The sequence below is a fragment of the Alligator mississippiensis genome, chromosome 4, assembly GCF_030867095.1.
Source record: "Alligator mississippiensis isolate rAllMis1 chromosome 4, rAllMis1, whole genome shotgun sequence".
Classification (NCBI taxonomy): Eukaryota; Metazoa; Chordata; order Crocodylia; family Alligatoridae; genus Alligator; species Alligator mississippiensis.
In genome coordinates, this window is record NC_081827.1 from 158387248 (window position 1) to 158402930 (window position 15683).

General features: G+C 48.6%; 1 protein-coding gene across 2 annotated transcripts in view; it reads left to right on the top strand.

The window, feature by feature from the left end:
• KCNH6 (potassium voltage-gated channel subfamily H member 6) overlaps positions 1–15683 on the top strand; it is a 144755-nt gene that overhangs the window by 64495 nt on the left and 64577 nt on the right. For both annotated transcript variants that reach the window (XM_019500802.2, XM_014609184.3), the window contains exon 3: positions 3431–3586. In XM_019500802.2, the coding sequence (XP_019356347.1) occupies positions 3431–3586 (156 nt within the window). The remainder of the gene's footprint in view (positions 1–3430; positions 3587–15683) is intronic.

Here is a 15683-nt window from a genome sequence, read left to right on the forward strand (position 1 = left end):
CGGGAGGTGGGGGAAAGAATTGAGGCCCTGGGCCAGCCTAGAGACTAATGAGGGTAAAAAGCACTGTTCAAAGCTTATAAAAGCTTGAGGAGTGGGCATATTGTCAGACTCTAGGAAATGCTGGAACTAGAGACTGAGGAGTGGCAGGTGAGTGCAGGGACAGCAGAAACGTACAAGATTAACACCACAGTTGTCAGGGAGGTGAGGAACTGGGTGCAAGGGAGATGACAGCTGATTATGCTGAAAAGGGAATTATCAAGCTGGATAGAGGTGTGTGGTGAAGTGCTTCAAGGCTCTGTCTTGGGACAGTTGTTATTTAATATTTTTATCAGTGACCATGGCACAAACTATAGGTATGTGATAATGAACTTTTCTGATCAATCAAATTGAGAGGTGTTGTCAATACAGGGGAAGATCAGAATATCATAGAGGGAGAGAAGGATGTCCTTGAGGACTGCAGTAATAGAAATAGGAGGGAGCTTAATGCTACAAAGTACTGGGATCTGGGACCTCATGAATTAGAAAAAGGAGAAAGACCTGAGGGCATTAGCCAGTCATAATGAGAATACTCAGTGTGATACAGCTGTGAAAAAGGCAAATGCTATGCTAGGATGTATCAAGTGATATATTCCAGCTGTAATAATGCACAAGGCACTGTTGAGAGCTCATCTGGAATCCAGTGTACAGTTCTGGTCACCTGGGTTCAAGAGAGAAGAGCTCCAGCTGGTCCAGGTGCAGAGCTGCTGGACTAAGCAAGGACTAGAGAGCCTGTGCTAAAAGAGGAGAAGAAAGGCACTTGGCTTGTTTATCCCAGTAGAGTGTTGGCTGAGAGGGGATGTGATAACTCTCTATAAATACATTAAGGCAAACACTAGAGAGGGAGAAGAGCTATTTAAGGTAAAAGACAATGCTGTCACAGTAACAAAGGGGTTTGAACTGTCCACAAATGGATTTAGGCTGGGAATGAGGAGGAGGACTCTACCCACCAGAAGAGAGAGGTCTGGGAGCAGCCTCCCTACAGTGGCCTTGGGGTCAAGGCCTGTGCTTGCTCTTTGGATGGAGCTGGATCAGCTGAAGTAAGGGACTCTGTAATGAGATGTCTGTGATAACAGGAACTGACCTTATTGAACCAGGAGCTCTCTTCTCTAAGAGGATGTGGTGTCCCTTGGGGAGGGTATGGAGTGGGGGTCTGGGAAGGGTTAATGGATGGAAAGAAGAGAATGTGTTAAGAGGTTCTTTGGGAAGCTGGTGAGTGACACGGGGCAGGAAGAGGGGCAGATGTAGGGGGTCTCTGGGACTGCTTAGTGCAGGGGAGTTGCAGGGAATGGTGAAGTTGTGGGGCCTGTGGGGCAAAGCTGCAGGGGTGGTTGGTAAATGCTAGTGGACACTGTGCTGATGCCCACCTGGACCCAAATCCTCTCAGCCATTCACATCCATGTGTCATGGGATCCAGATGACTTGGGCATTCTTGCTTCTGCAGTTGCTCTTCTGGGCATACTGAGCCAGCACAAGACCCCAGGAGCCCCCAGAGGTACAGTGAGCCACGGTGGACAGCAAGTCTCTTCCTGTGCATTCCCACTGCTCTGATCCCATTGCTATCAGGTTACAGTTAATTACTCAAAGGAACAAACCTCAGGGATTAAGGGCTGGGTGCCCAAGGGGCTTGCCAAGAATCCCCAGCCCCAGGGGATATTATCTTGTGACCAGACGGCTTCCCGAGTGGTGCACGGTGCACACTGTGGGACAGGGGGACAAAGACAATTTGCGGGGCAGATTTGACTGGTGAGTGCCACGGGTGCCTGACCCACAATCAGTTTGAGTCCATTACAGGCCTGGCCAAGGAGCCCAGGCTCTTGGTTCAAGCTATAGCAATGTACATATGTAGTTCTAAGGCAGAACTGTCCAGTTGGCAGCTGGTGGGCTGCATTAAGCCCATGAGAGGTTAATGTGCAGCCCCTGGGCTTCTCTATGGCTACTGCTGATTCCATTGCTCCAGCTGCTGCAGTGGCAGTGGCCAGGGTTTCTGGGGCAGGGCAGTGTGTCGGGAGGCTCGGTGAGCTTGCTGCCTGTGCAACAGCACCAGTTCAGGAGCTCGGGTGCGGGGCTTGGGCTACTTGAGTAGCAGCAGCAGGTGGGGGATGCATAGTCATGGCAGCAGCAGGGTCTCACGTGATGGGGCAGGGGGGAATGCCCACATGATGGTGGCAACAGGAAAATTCATGTGGCAGAAGTGGGGAAAGGAGGAAGGGTTCTGCTCACACTACAGCGGTGGGGCAAGTGGGAAATCACCAGTACAATGGTAGCAGCATTGAGGGATGGGGTCAATTTGCACAGCAGTGGGGGGGGTCCCACATTGGTCATGCAGCAGGAAAATGCATCCAGTGGGGTCTCTGGGAAACCACTACAGTCCCCACAGAATGCTCCTGCTCTAGGCTGAAAGCCAGAGGCCCTTGCCAGTGATGCTCCTTATAACTGCCACGTGAACTCACTCCAGGTACCGAACCAGTGATCTCCAGAATGACTGCCTCTGCTCCTCCCTTTCTGCCTGGTATTGGGAAAGGGGAGGAATCCCAGACCCTTGGAGACCTCAGGAAAGTTCAATTTGGAGAGTGGGACAAAGGCCAGAGTGGTGCTTGGGGCAAAGAGCCAACTTAGTTCTGAGTGCCCAAGTCACTGAGAATCCCCTGGCCTGGCTGAAAACTGTAGCCCCTCATCTAGCTCCTTGCCAATCCCCTGGGGTGAGCATTGGCAGGGAGTAGTCTGTCATGCACATTGCCTGCTTCAGTTTGAGTGGGGCAAGCCTCATGCAGCAGAAATAGAGCAACACTGTAGACAACAGGTAGGCAAGCTGGACCATGACCATGCCCCTCCAGGTCCCTGATCCCAGGTATCTATCCCTCAGTCACCCTTCCTCACCAGCAGCAGATATATTAGTCTCTGGGCACTGAGTATTCAAAGCCAGGGCACTGTACCCCATACCAGTCCAGAGCGAGCCTCGTGGGTAGGGTGTCACAGTCATTCCCCTTCTGCCATAGCAGCCTGTGGGGTCACCCCTAGGTAGGAGCTTGTTTTAACTGTCTCAGAGATGGAAGTCCTGGACCATCTTCAGGACTGACTCTGGGACCTCTGCCCTTGGAAGCAGAAGCCTCTACTGCTTGGAATCTGCTGCTTTGGAGCCAGGGGCAGACTCACAAACCTCTCTCCACGTTTCAGCCACTGGAGGAAGACAGAGAGGCACTGCTAGCATCACAGCCACCTTCCTAGAGCCCAGAATGGTTCTCACTAGCTGCACCATATAGGATGTCATCCCAAACCTCCCCAGGGGTCTCATGCTCTTGAGCACATAGTAGACCCAAGCACAGGGCTCACAGGGGCTGTAGGTTCCCTTCCCCCAGGCACAGTCTGACCCCTTCTCTCTTTCCCATGGCAGCATCGTGCTTGCGGTGCCTGGTGGACGTGGTTCCAGTGAAGAACGAGGAGGGGTCTGTCATTATGTTCATCCTCAACTTTGAAGACCTGGCAGAGCTCATGGCCAAGAGCGCCAGCCGGAGCTTCCACCATCGGCTGTCCCAGAGCTGGCGCTCAGGTAAGTGTTGCCCTGGGACCCTGAGTCAGTGTGCTGGTGGGCTTTCAGCTCTGCTTGGCAAATCTAATCCTGGAATTTTCTCTGGAACTCAGAGGTGCCTGCCATTGGGGGACAGGCAGCCTGGTGGCTTGGAACAGGGCCCTTACCCCTGACTTTGGGTGGCTATCTTGCTGAAGGTTCAGGGGAGCAGTCCATGACCGAAGGAAGTTCTCAGAGACTCTGCTACTGCTAAGCCCAGATCCATGGAGAGCCAGTACTGTGCAGTGAGGGGAGGAGGAGGAGGAAGCATTTCTGCACAGGGAACGATGGAGTCGCCACCCTGTGGCCTAAAGACAGCTGATGCTGGGGATCCTGTGGTAGAACCATCATCCAGGGGAAATGGACCCCCTAGACATCTTGCCCTCAGCTGGCCTTCCCCACACCTAGCCTTTTCCTCAGCATGCTCCACAGCCAGAACTCAGATGCCCAGGCCCTGCCCTCCAACCTCACTTATAACTTAGACCTCCTGTACAGCTCAGCCAAGCCCTGGTTGCCAGGCTTTGTCTATGACATTACACATCTCTTCCTCTGCTCCACACACACTATGCCCAGCCCTTAGGAGCACAGGACTATAACCTGGGCCCACCTGGATCACTGTTTCCAGTCTTCTGCAATTGCAAGTGCCTGGAACAGCACATGTATCAGTGTACCTGCAGTAAAAAATGGTGGTGGGGTTCTTTGAACTAAAGCACATTGAACCAGCTTTGATTTAAAGCACCTCACTGCCATTTTTCAGTGCAAGGACCCTGATACACGTGACACTGGAGTCTGCTGGAGTGCAGTAATTACCATGCTCCAGCAGACTCGATTAATCAAGGCTGCTCCAACGCACTGTAATTACAGTGCGTTGGAGCAGCCTCTCTACAAATGTATAGGAACACATAGAGTCCCTGCTGCTCATACCCAGTCAGTCCCCACACACATATCTAGCAGCAAATCTCATGCCTTGTGTGCAGCCCCAGCCCTCCCAAGCTGTGTTTTCTCTTTAACTTGCTCTCTAACTTGTCTATACCTGCTCCTTCTCTGTGCATACCCCTGCTGTATGTATGTACTATGTAACCCTCTATAATCCCTACCCACTCCTGGACTTTGCTAGAAGCAGGATATATATTCAACATATAGTACCTGTGCCCCCACCTCTCCTGCATGCTTCTCCCTCCATAGGCTGCTCAGCCCCTTGAGCCCAGCTCAGCCTTCTCATTTCCAGTGTACTACTGGAAGCTGGGGGCAGTATCCATTATTTTCCCACCAATCTGCACCTCTTCTGTCCACCCATGGCTCACCTGTGGCCTACCTAGCTGGTTCTGTTTGCAGTTTCAAACACAGAGTCTGCTTCCTACATGTCTTCATACACGTAGCTTAGAGAGAAGGCTCAGAGCCCCAGTCCCCAGTCAACTGGCTGAGCTGTTGTCCTAACACCCCCTTGCTTTCTCATTGTGGGCTGGTTTGGAATGACTCACCCTGGAGTGAGAGCATCCAAAATGTGGAGAAGCAGGGCAGGAGGATGGGGAGGTGCTCTCAATATAGCTCCTGTCTACCAGTTAGCATGACCCTAGGCAGGATGCTGGGGAGAAAGCTGATCTCATGCCTCAGGATCTCATCAGACCACTCAAGAGATCAGGAAGGGGTCCCCTCCCCACACACTCCACAACAAGACACGGCAGAGATCCTAGAAGGTATTTTAGTCTGTGGTCACTGTCAGAGTCAGTATTCTGAGGAAGAAAGGCTCTGGGGGGTCTCGTGAACACCACGGACAAGTATTGCTGACTCGTTTAGCACCAGGAGGGTGTCTGGAGATCAGCATCTTCCCCAGCCTGCTCCTTGCTGGGCTGGAGCGACCATGGGGTCACGTCCTTCCCTTGTCCTTGGTTTCTCAGACCTGGATGGTGATGACATACGGAGTCTGACCTCTCCCCTGTATCCCTTCCCATGACACTGCCTCTCCATGGTTCAGACCTGAGGTCAGGGGTGACACAGCTTTGCAGCCCACCAGGATGCACTCCTTAGGGTTTTGTCCTTATTTCAACCCCTGGTAGGAAACAAATTTCTCAGGAGCCCAGAGCCAAGAGGACCAAATTCTGCCCATAAGTTCCAAGGCAGATTCATAGCACTGCTTGTGTTAGAGTGACACTTGGATTTCTCTTCCAAGATCAGAGAACTGTATAGACACAGTCATAGTGCTTGCCCCAAGGAGCTTCCAGTCTGACTGGACCAGGAAGGAAACAGCAGAAACTCAGAGAAGGAAAGTGGCTTACACAGGATCAAACAGCAGCTTAGTGCCAGGACTGGGAATAATGCTCTGAGGATCTCTGAGGAAGCACTGTCCATCTTTATATTCTAAAATACTTCCTGTCTTATGGATTGTCTGCTCTGTGGATATTGTCCTCAGCTGTAGAGAATATATTTAAAATCTAGCACTGCTAGTCAAGTTATTATGGAAACTAGATGATGTGATGCTGCCCTCTAAATATATTTCCAGGCAGGGGACTGTATTCTGTGTCCTTTCCCCATTTGTTGGCTTGTGGTGTGTACTTGTACACAGGTGGAATCAGCCTGAACCCACATCAGTTTGTGCTGTGAGCAGTCCAGGTTTGTCTTGATGACAGTGGGATCAGCTTAAGTGAGCGTTTGAAACATCCTCCAGGGAGTAAACTAGTTCTTCATCCTATACAAATGATGCTCCAGCACACAGAGCATCGTTCTGTACAGATGGTGTAGTGTAGCCACACATCTCTTCCAGGAACACTGATGCTAGGCGGGGATTTAAGAAAACCACATTGCACTGAGACTCAGTGGCAGGCCTGTATTAGTTTGGAATGCAGACAGGGGCCCAAAGTCTTCCTGTGTCCTGCAGCCCCATTCAAAGCTGTGCTTGCATCATTGCCTTGGGACCCATCAGTGAGGGAAACACCACATGCTCTTTTGGTCTGGTTGCTAGCTAGCTGACCTAGCACTACTCCTGCAGGCACAGTTTGTCTTCTCTTCTCCCCAAAGCTATGGGGCCACAGCTGCCCTTTGGAAGGCCAAGATTTGGGATCAACGGCTCAGAACTGACTAGTCTCCTACAAAACCTCAGGTCCAGTATATTTCCCATGTACCCTTACCCCACCCAGCTATAAAGAGTCAATCTCCTATAACTCCATGTGGCCCTTCCACCCTGGGCTGTGATCCCTGTACCCTCGGTGCATGTATGGGATGCATCCAAGGAGGTGGGAGCACATAGGGTAGTGTTTCTCAGCAGGGGTGCTGGGCACCCCGGGATGCCCTGAGACACCCCCTGGGGTGCTGCGATAGAGGTGCTGCTGCTGCAGCCAGGTAAAACTGTCCCATATGCAGGGCTGAGACGTGCATACTCCTCCTGCATTAGGGTTCTTTGATAACCCCAAAGCTGACAGGAGCTGGCTCAAGCAGCGGCCCTTCCCCAAGTGCACCCCCACTCTCACTCCTCACGGAAAAAAGGCACGCAGGACGCTTCCACCTATTCCATGTATCTCTGTGCCCAGGAGATGCAGGGTCGAACCAGAAAGGGCTGCAGCACAGGCTGGCTTTCCCGCCCATCATGCATGCCACTGCCATTCCCAGTCTGGATGTACAGCTAGTACATGAGGCAGTTTTACCTTGTGCAGGAGCACCTGGTTGAGAACTACTGAGCTAAGTTGAGCATGGCAGTGGTTCTCAATGAGGGGTGCTATCACATTCAGAAAAGTTGTGGAGGGCTGACCTGACCCTGAAACCACTGAAAACCACTGCCCTAAGCCAACAGCAACAGGCTAGGAGTGATGGCAGCAGATGCTGCCCCAATTGATGCCACTGAAAGTGCAACTGCAAGGGTTGCACATCCCATTGTCAGTAATGAAAAGGATTAGAGACCTGGGTGTGGTGTGAAAGCTTTGTGCTGTTTGTTTAGGGCCTGATTCTCCCCTGCCTTGCAGCTCAGATAGTTATTTACACCAGTACAAAGTGGGTGTGAAATGTTACCAGAGTGGTAACATGTTACTAGAGTGGTAACACCCACTCCTCTTTGGTGTGAGTGGCAACATCCAGCACAGAACAGTGAAGAATCAAGGCCAGGGCTGTGTGCACCCACAATGGACTGGGCAATGTGCTGGGGGTAATTGAAGAACACTTGTCTTCCTGTCTGTGTTGCCTGCAGCCAGGCAAGGGAGACCTCAGATACTTCCAGGAAGAAGGTTTACAATGAAGCAGAGAGGGCAGTTTTGCTTTTCACTTTATTGTATTAGAGCTTCTTGTTCAGTGTTGGAAGAAAGCAACTCTGTGATTCTTTTCTATCATCACTTGAAAGCATAAATATTTCTCAGCCTGGTTTCAGAATAGTGAGTTTTTCATGTCATTAGGATAGCATTGTGCATCCTGGATGTGCCAGAGATGTTACAGAATAACTGCTTTAGAGATGCCCATACCGAGAAATAATTTTTCCACATCTTCCAACTTTGTCATCAGTCTGGTTCCACATATGATCCATTGTGACCTTCAGAGCATCGCAGACTTCAAAATCTTTCTGTTTCTGAGTTGTGACTGTTGGTTGGAAAAATGCATGATATATTTTTTAGGTCAGAGTTTAGTTTTGTGTTTCTCTTTGCTCCTCCGAATTCAAAATGACTCACATTCTCCTTTAGGTTTCCTTTAAAAGTTCACTTACCTTTCCATGCCTGGAAACCTTTGTCCTAAAAACGGAATGTTTCAGAAAATCATAGATCAAGGTGTTGGAGCTGTTATAACTGCAACTGATTGTTACTGTCACTTCTACATCTGCTAGGAAGCATTTTAGTTCAGCTAATGCAATTGGTTAGTATGATATTGTTGACCCTTTGGCCTAAGCATTTAGGCAAAATTTGGAACATCATACCAATGTTTCTTTGTGGACATGTTGGGTTTATTCTCTGTGTAAAATTGTTTATTTATAAAGAATGTGCACAAAGTCCCATTTTCTTGAACCATCAGAAGCCGACAACAGCAGGCAATTCCTTTGCTCAGATATTCCCAGATCTGCTACTCCCATGAGTTCTGTGCCCCAGAAGTCTTTTCCCTCTGTTTGGTCTCATGGTCATACTCACAAGTGCATCTTGCTCCCACACACACACAGTCTGCAACTATTATCCCAGTTGGTGAGCTTGCAGTCAGGGAAGCTCCTTTTAATTGGTGGTGGATAGGTCATTTTCGACCTGGAGGGATGTGGGCAGTGGAGTCCCCCAGGTCTTGGTCCTCAGACCCGCACTGTTCAACATCTTCATCAGTGACTTGGACGAGGGGGTAAAAAGCACCCTGTTCAAATTTGCTGACAGCACTAAGATGTGGGGGGATGTGGGCACTCTAGAAGGGAAGAATAGGCTCTAATTGGACCTAAGCAGGTTACAGGGGTGGGAGGATGAGAACAGGATGGGGTTCAGCATTGACAAGTGCAAGGTGCTGCACCTGGGGAGGAAGAACCAGCAGCATACCTACAGGCTGGGGAACTCCCTTCTCATCAGTGCAGAGGCAGAAAAGGATCTTGGACTCATTATTGATGCCAAAATGAACATGGGCCGACAGTGTGGGGACGCGGTCAAGAAGGCCAACCACACCTTGTCATGCATCCACAGATGCATCTCGAGCAGCTCCAAGGACGTGATCCTCCCCCTTTATGCAGTACTGGTCAGGCCACAGTTGGAGTACTGTGTCCAGTTCTGGGCGCCGCACTTCAGGAGGGATGTGGACAACTTGGAGCGGATCCAGAGGAGGGCCACCCGCATGATCGGGGGCAGCAGGGCAGGCCCTACGAGGAGAGGCTACGGGACCTGAACCTGTTCAGCCTTCACAAAAGAAGGCTGAAGGGGGATCTAGTGACCTGTTACAAACTAGTCAGAGGGGACCAGCAGGCATTGGAGGAGTCCCTGTTCCCCCAAGCACTACTAGGAGTGACTAGAAATAATGGTCACAAGCTGGCAGAGGGTAGATTCAGGCTAGATATCAGGAGGCACTACTTCACAGTCAGGGCGGCTAGGATCTGGAACCAACTTACAAGCAAAGTGGTGCTGGCTCCTACCCTGGGGGTCTTTAAGAGGAGGTTAGATGAACACCTTGCTGGGGTCGTTTGACCCCAGTACTTTTTCCTGCCACGGCAGGGGGTTGGACTTGATGATCTGCTCAGGTCCCTTCCAATCCTACCAACTATGAAACTATAATCTTCCTAGTGTAGCTCTTACCTGCTGCCTGGCTTAGTCCTAGGACTGCGGTCCCCATCATGTACAACTCCCTTCACTACATAAAGGATACTGTTCTCCTTCTGTTGAGCCCAAAGGGCCACACCCAATAATTTTATAAGGCCTGTGGTTGTCTGGATCCTGTGGCTGTCTTGAGTAATCTTCACCATAACAGTATTCACCTGTCCCATTCCCTCTACTGAGTTTAGGTGCTGAGTTTTTTGGAACGCCTTGTCTTTATTAGGAGCCTAATGGGAGGTGAGTTCAAACTGGCCCTGGAGTGGAAATCAGATCCTGGAAAATCTGTCCCTTGTTGTTTATCAGCCCATGTGAAAATCCAAATAGAAATGCCTGTGAGGTGATGATCTGAGCAACCCAGTCATACTAAGCGGGCTGGCTTGAAGCTCTGGAGTTTGATGAAAGCCAGAAGAGCAGCGAGCCAAAAAAACCAGAACAAACGCAGTCCCACATGCTAAGCTGAAGGAAGCAGAGAGTATGAAGGTTTAAACTGGATTCCTTCTGCAGCCACCCTCCCTTCTCCCCCTTCCTCCAGTCCTCCACTGTGACTTCCACCTCTGTGCTTGTGTATCGCATCTGACCCCGATCAGCACCTGGACACTTACAGCAGCTTGGTAACCAATGTGTGGCCATTTGAGAAGCCCACATATGTTGCTAAACTACACACAGTGGCCATGGGGACATAGAGGTGACAGCAGAGCGGGACTTGCAACCCTTCTAATGTCACTGTACAGTTGGCCCTGCAAACTAGCAAAGGAAGGGAGTCTCTTTTACCAGTATACATCCTACAGGACTTACACTCTAGGACCTATCCCAGCAGAGGGTAGCAATGTCACCCACACAGAGGACTTCACTTTAGTTATTGCAGGTGGTACCAGGGGCAGTCAGTGCATTTACCTCCCATATCATGATCACAGGGTTTCATGATCACAGGAAGCTGTAGTATTTCCCTGCTTCTCCAACCCAGGAAGGACAGGGCAAAAAGCACTCTCCCATGGGAGAAACTGACAAGGACTCTCTACAACTGGCAGCCTGAGTCCTTTTCCACATTTGGTCTCTTCCCCTGTGTTGTGGGTGAGAGAGACTTTCATGCCTGTCCTTGCCAGTCCATATACCCTGGCCATAGACAGAAGTTACATTTCTCGTGCCATCAGCCCACAGCCCCCTGAAAGTGCTCTACAGCCGTGCTGTGACATAAGTGCATAGCTGCAAAGTGCTTTTAAAGTGGCCAGGGGTTTAGGTTGTAGCCGTGTTGGTCTAAGGATATAGGCAGACAAGGTTCCTTGGGTGAATTTGATATCTTTTATTAGACCAACCCAAATGGTTGGAGAATAGTTATTAAGCAAGCTTTAGGGTTCAAAAACCCTTCGTCAGGCTAAGGAAGCTGCAGCAGTCGGTGTGTGCTCTTCCTGGATGGAATGAAAAGTAAAGAAGCCAGGGGCTGGGCTGGGCTGGGAGTCAGTTGCCAGGCAGATTATAATGTATCAAAAATCCAATGTCTGTGTTTAGTCCATGATCTCTAGTATCCAGGAGGTTGATGAAACGGAGCTCATAGGCTCGTCTCTGGGAAGTGTTGTGTAAGTTTCCCTTGAGGATCAGGACTGATTGGAGAGAGAGTGGCCCTCCTGTGAGAAATGTGCCCCCACCAGTAATTGGGTGTTTCTGTCTTTGATGGATTTCCAGTATGCGTTCATTCTGGTGCGCAGTTGTTGTCTGGTCTCTCCTACATATCTTCCATCAGGGCATTTGGTGCATTGGATGAGGTATACTACATTCCTGGAGGTGCAGCTGTAAGATCCTGGGATGCTGATGGCTCTGTTGTGGGGTGTAGTAATAGTGGGGGTGGTGGAGATGTGTTGGCAGGTTTTGCATTTCTTGTCCTGGCACGGTCTGGATCCTTTTGGTGTGTTCTGGGGTTGAGGAAGTTTGCTTCTGGTGATGAGGTTGGTGAGGTTCGGTGCTTGTCTGAAGGCTAGGATGGGTGGCTTTTCCTCAACCCTAGAACACACCAAAAGGATCCAGACCGTGCCAGTACAAGAAATGCAAAACCTGCCAACACATCTCCACCACCCCCACTATTACTACACCCCACAACAGAGCCATCAGCATCCCAGGATCTTACAGCTGCACCTCCAGGAATGTAGTATACCTCATCCAATGCACCAAATGCCCTGATGGAAGATATGTAGGAGAGACCAGACAACAACTACGCACCAGAATGAACGCATACCGGAAATCCATCAAAGACAGAAACACCCAATTACCGGTGGGGGCACATTTCTCACAGGAGGGCCACTCTCTCTCCAATCTCTCAGTCCTGATCCTCAAGGGAAACTTACACAACACATCCCAGAGACGAGCCTATGAGCTCCATTTCATCAACCTGCTGGATACTAGAGATCAGGGACTAAACATAGACATTGGATTTTTGATACATTATAATCTGCCTGGCAACTGACTCCCCAGCCCAGCCCAGCCCCTGGCTTCTTTACTTGTCATTCCATCCAGGAAGAGCACACACTGGCTGCTGCAGCTTCCTTAGCCTGACAAAGGATTTTTGAACCCGAAAGCTTGCTTAATAACTATTCTCCAACCATTTGGGTTGGTCTAATAAAAGATATCAAATTCACCCAAGGAACCTTGTCTGCCTTTAAAGTGGCCAGTCATATGACAAATTAACCCTCATCAAATGAAGAATCAAATGAAGGCGCTTCACTTTGGAGTGCCTTAGGGAACTTGTGTTCCCTAGGATTAATTTGAGGCATGATCAGGGTTGTCAGCAGGAGAGAATGGGGAGGGGAAGCAAGCTGTGGGCTGGGGATTGGCCAGCTTGAGCTGGAGTGGGGAGTGGGTAGATTGGAGCCCCCCCACCTCCCAGCTTCCCCCGCCCCACTTCAGGCCAGGCAAACCCCAGCCAGCAGCTTGCTCCCCCTCCCCTTTCTCCTTCCTATCCTGCAGACAGCCCCTGAGCTGAGAGTGGGGGATGGGGCTGGAGGAGAGGGGAAGCTCCTCAGCTGCAGGCAGGCTCCCCAGACTCCTACAGGCAGGCTCGATCCCCTCGCCCCTGACCCAGCAGGTGAATGTTATGTAAAGCACCATGAGTTAGAGCAGGGGCCTGAACGTCTCAGTGCCCTGTGTGTCTGTCTCCCTTTCTTCCTGTCTCAGTGAACGAAAGACTAGCCTCACTTCTAAATTCCCCTGGTCACCAGCAGGGTGAAATAAGAGATCTTCGACAAGAAATCTAAAAGCATGAATGGCATGGAGAACATCCATAGGGATTTACTGTTTATCTTCTTTCACCGTATTAGAACTAGGGGTCATACAAAGAAGTGATTAGGAAGCAGATGGAAAACAAAGCAAAGGAAGTTGGTTTTTTTCACACAGTGTGTAATTAGCTGCTGGAACTCATTGCTGCAGGATGCTATAAAGGCTGGTCATTTAACCAGCTCCAAAGAAGGTTGAACAAATTAATGTAGGAAATATCCATCTGTGGGTATGAAACACGATAGTTAGTGGTGCAGCTTCCCAATTAGAACTTTCTAGTCCTCCGAGTGCTGGAAGCAGCAGGGGGAAAGGGGCAGGAGGGTAGATTAGTGGAGACAAGCTCTGCATAAATACTCTGCATTTTGGCATTCACTCTCTGCCACTAAGAGACAGAATACTGGGCTGGATGGACCTGTACGCTGACCCCATATGAAAAATCTTGGGTGCTTATGAAATCCAAGAACTGACCTGAATGTGGAGACCATCTCCACTCAAACAATTGCGAAGGGGAGGAGGAGGGGTACCAGGGGAGGAATTGCAACCTGCTTCAAAGCTGGGGGACATGGAAAGCCTCTAAATGTGCCCTTGTCAATGGGGCTGGAATTCCTTGGAGGTGACAAGAACATAGGGCTCGTTTCAGAAAGTGTGCTTTGCTGTGTTCTTGCACTGGGCCCAGAAGAAGTGATGCATGTGGTGCTGTTGCAGAGATGTACACTGGAACCCTGTAGTCTTATGGCTCTACATATTACCTTGCCAGTCAGATAAAGATCTCAGCCTTGCTGCATCAGGAACAGAGTTTGCAGTCTAAGGCCATGTTCCTACAAACACTGGCACACTTCATTTGGTTTTGAGATTGTGGGTGTAGAGCAAGTGTTTCAGGGGCTTGCATGAACTTGGTGGAATTCATACAATCATAGAGAAGTAGGGGTGAAGGGACCTCTGTAGGTCATGTAGTCCAACCCCTAGCCTGAATTTAGGAAGGGAGAGAGAGAGAGAGAGGAACCTTTTAAAAGCCTAATCACTGCTTCCTAAACGCTATTTAACAATACAAATAACCAACATACATCTTAATACAAATATACACATATGTAGATGCATTGAACAATATACATTATATGATACATGTAGCATGAGGCATTTTAAATATATGAATGTATATGGTATGAATAAATGTGAATAATACTGATTAATGTTAGATGTAACATTAGATGCAATAACAGATCAGTTTGGAGGGTTTTATGCAATCTGTAGTGTGCGTATGTATGAAATGTATGTATACCTGTATGCATTTGGATGAACAATACATTTAAAATATAGTGACCTACCATTAATGTTGCACAATTTAGCTACTTTGGGAATGTTTACAATAAATGTAGTATCTTTACTTTAACATGAAATTTAAATGCTTTACCATTAAAAAGTGTATACACTCAAACTATGTAGACTGCTGTATTTATAGGTGTGTATTAGTAACATAAACGTATATAGATAAGAGATTTTTACACTAGCACAATGAATAAGCAAGCAAATTTTATACCAAAAAGTATACACATATGTGATATTTATTTCTAATATATGTGTACATTTTTAAATATATATGAAGTAATGTAAATCAATGTCTGTAAATGCATGTCTATATTTATTTTGGGGTATTAATATTCAAATATATGTATCAGTACATTTTAAATTAATGTTGGAGCATACCTATTTTATACCTTCTAACCATGATCAGTGTAGCTGAAGTGTACTGTATTTAGAATATTAATATAGATGCTCATAGATTAATAATTATTTAACATTTCCAATCTGTGTGACTATAGAGTTTATGCAGGTATGAATTAAATAGATTGTGTGTACACACCCTGAAGAGTACATTGTGTGTGCGCACTAAATCTTCTGTTAAAATACCTTTATTAAGATTGCCAAGTCCTGTGGTCTGGGGTAGGAGATGCCAGAACTGCATGTTCTGCTTTAGTCTAGCCTCTTGTATGGGTGCGTCATGATAGTCTCAACTTTCATGAACACATGCAATGTGTCCATAGGACCCCAGCTCACTGAGCACACAGCATGTACCCAGGTCACTTAATGAGTGGCTGTTCTGTATTTTTGTTTTCCCCACTGTTCACTTTATGGGCTCTGTGCACTATGCAAACCCTGTTCTGCACACAGAATCATTGATTTCCTCTTGGGCTTTTCTGTAGTGCTCATCCCAAGAGCATCTGAAAGCCTGATGAACTGTAATGAAAGTCTTTCCACAACACTCCAGTGAGATTCAGAAGTGGCATTATCTCCATTTCACAGATGAGAGTTGAAGCCCAGAAAGATTGAGGGCAAAAGTACCCATTAGTTTGGGTGCCCTGTCTGAAGCACCTTGGATCTGGAGGGCTAAGGAGCACACAGCACTATATATGGTCCAACACCCAATGGCTTCAGCTACAGCAGTGAATGCCCAGCTTTTCTGATAATCAGACCCACAGGGCTCACGTTAGGCATCAGGAAAATGAGGAACACACAATTAGTGCTTACTTCTGAGAAGTTTGATTTAAGTAACTTGCCCAGAATCATATGGAAAGTCT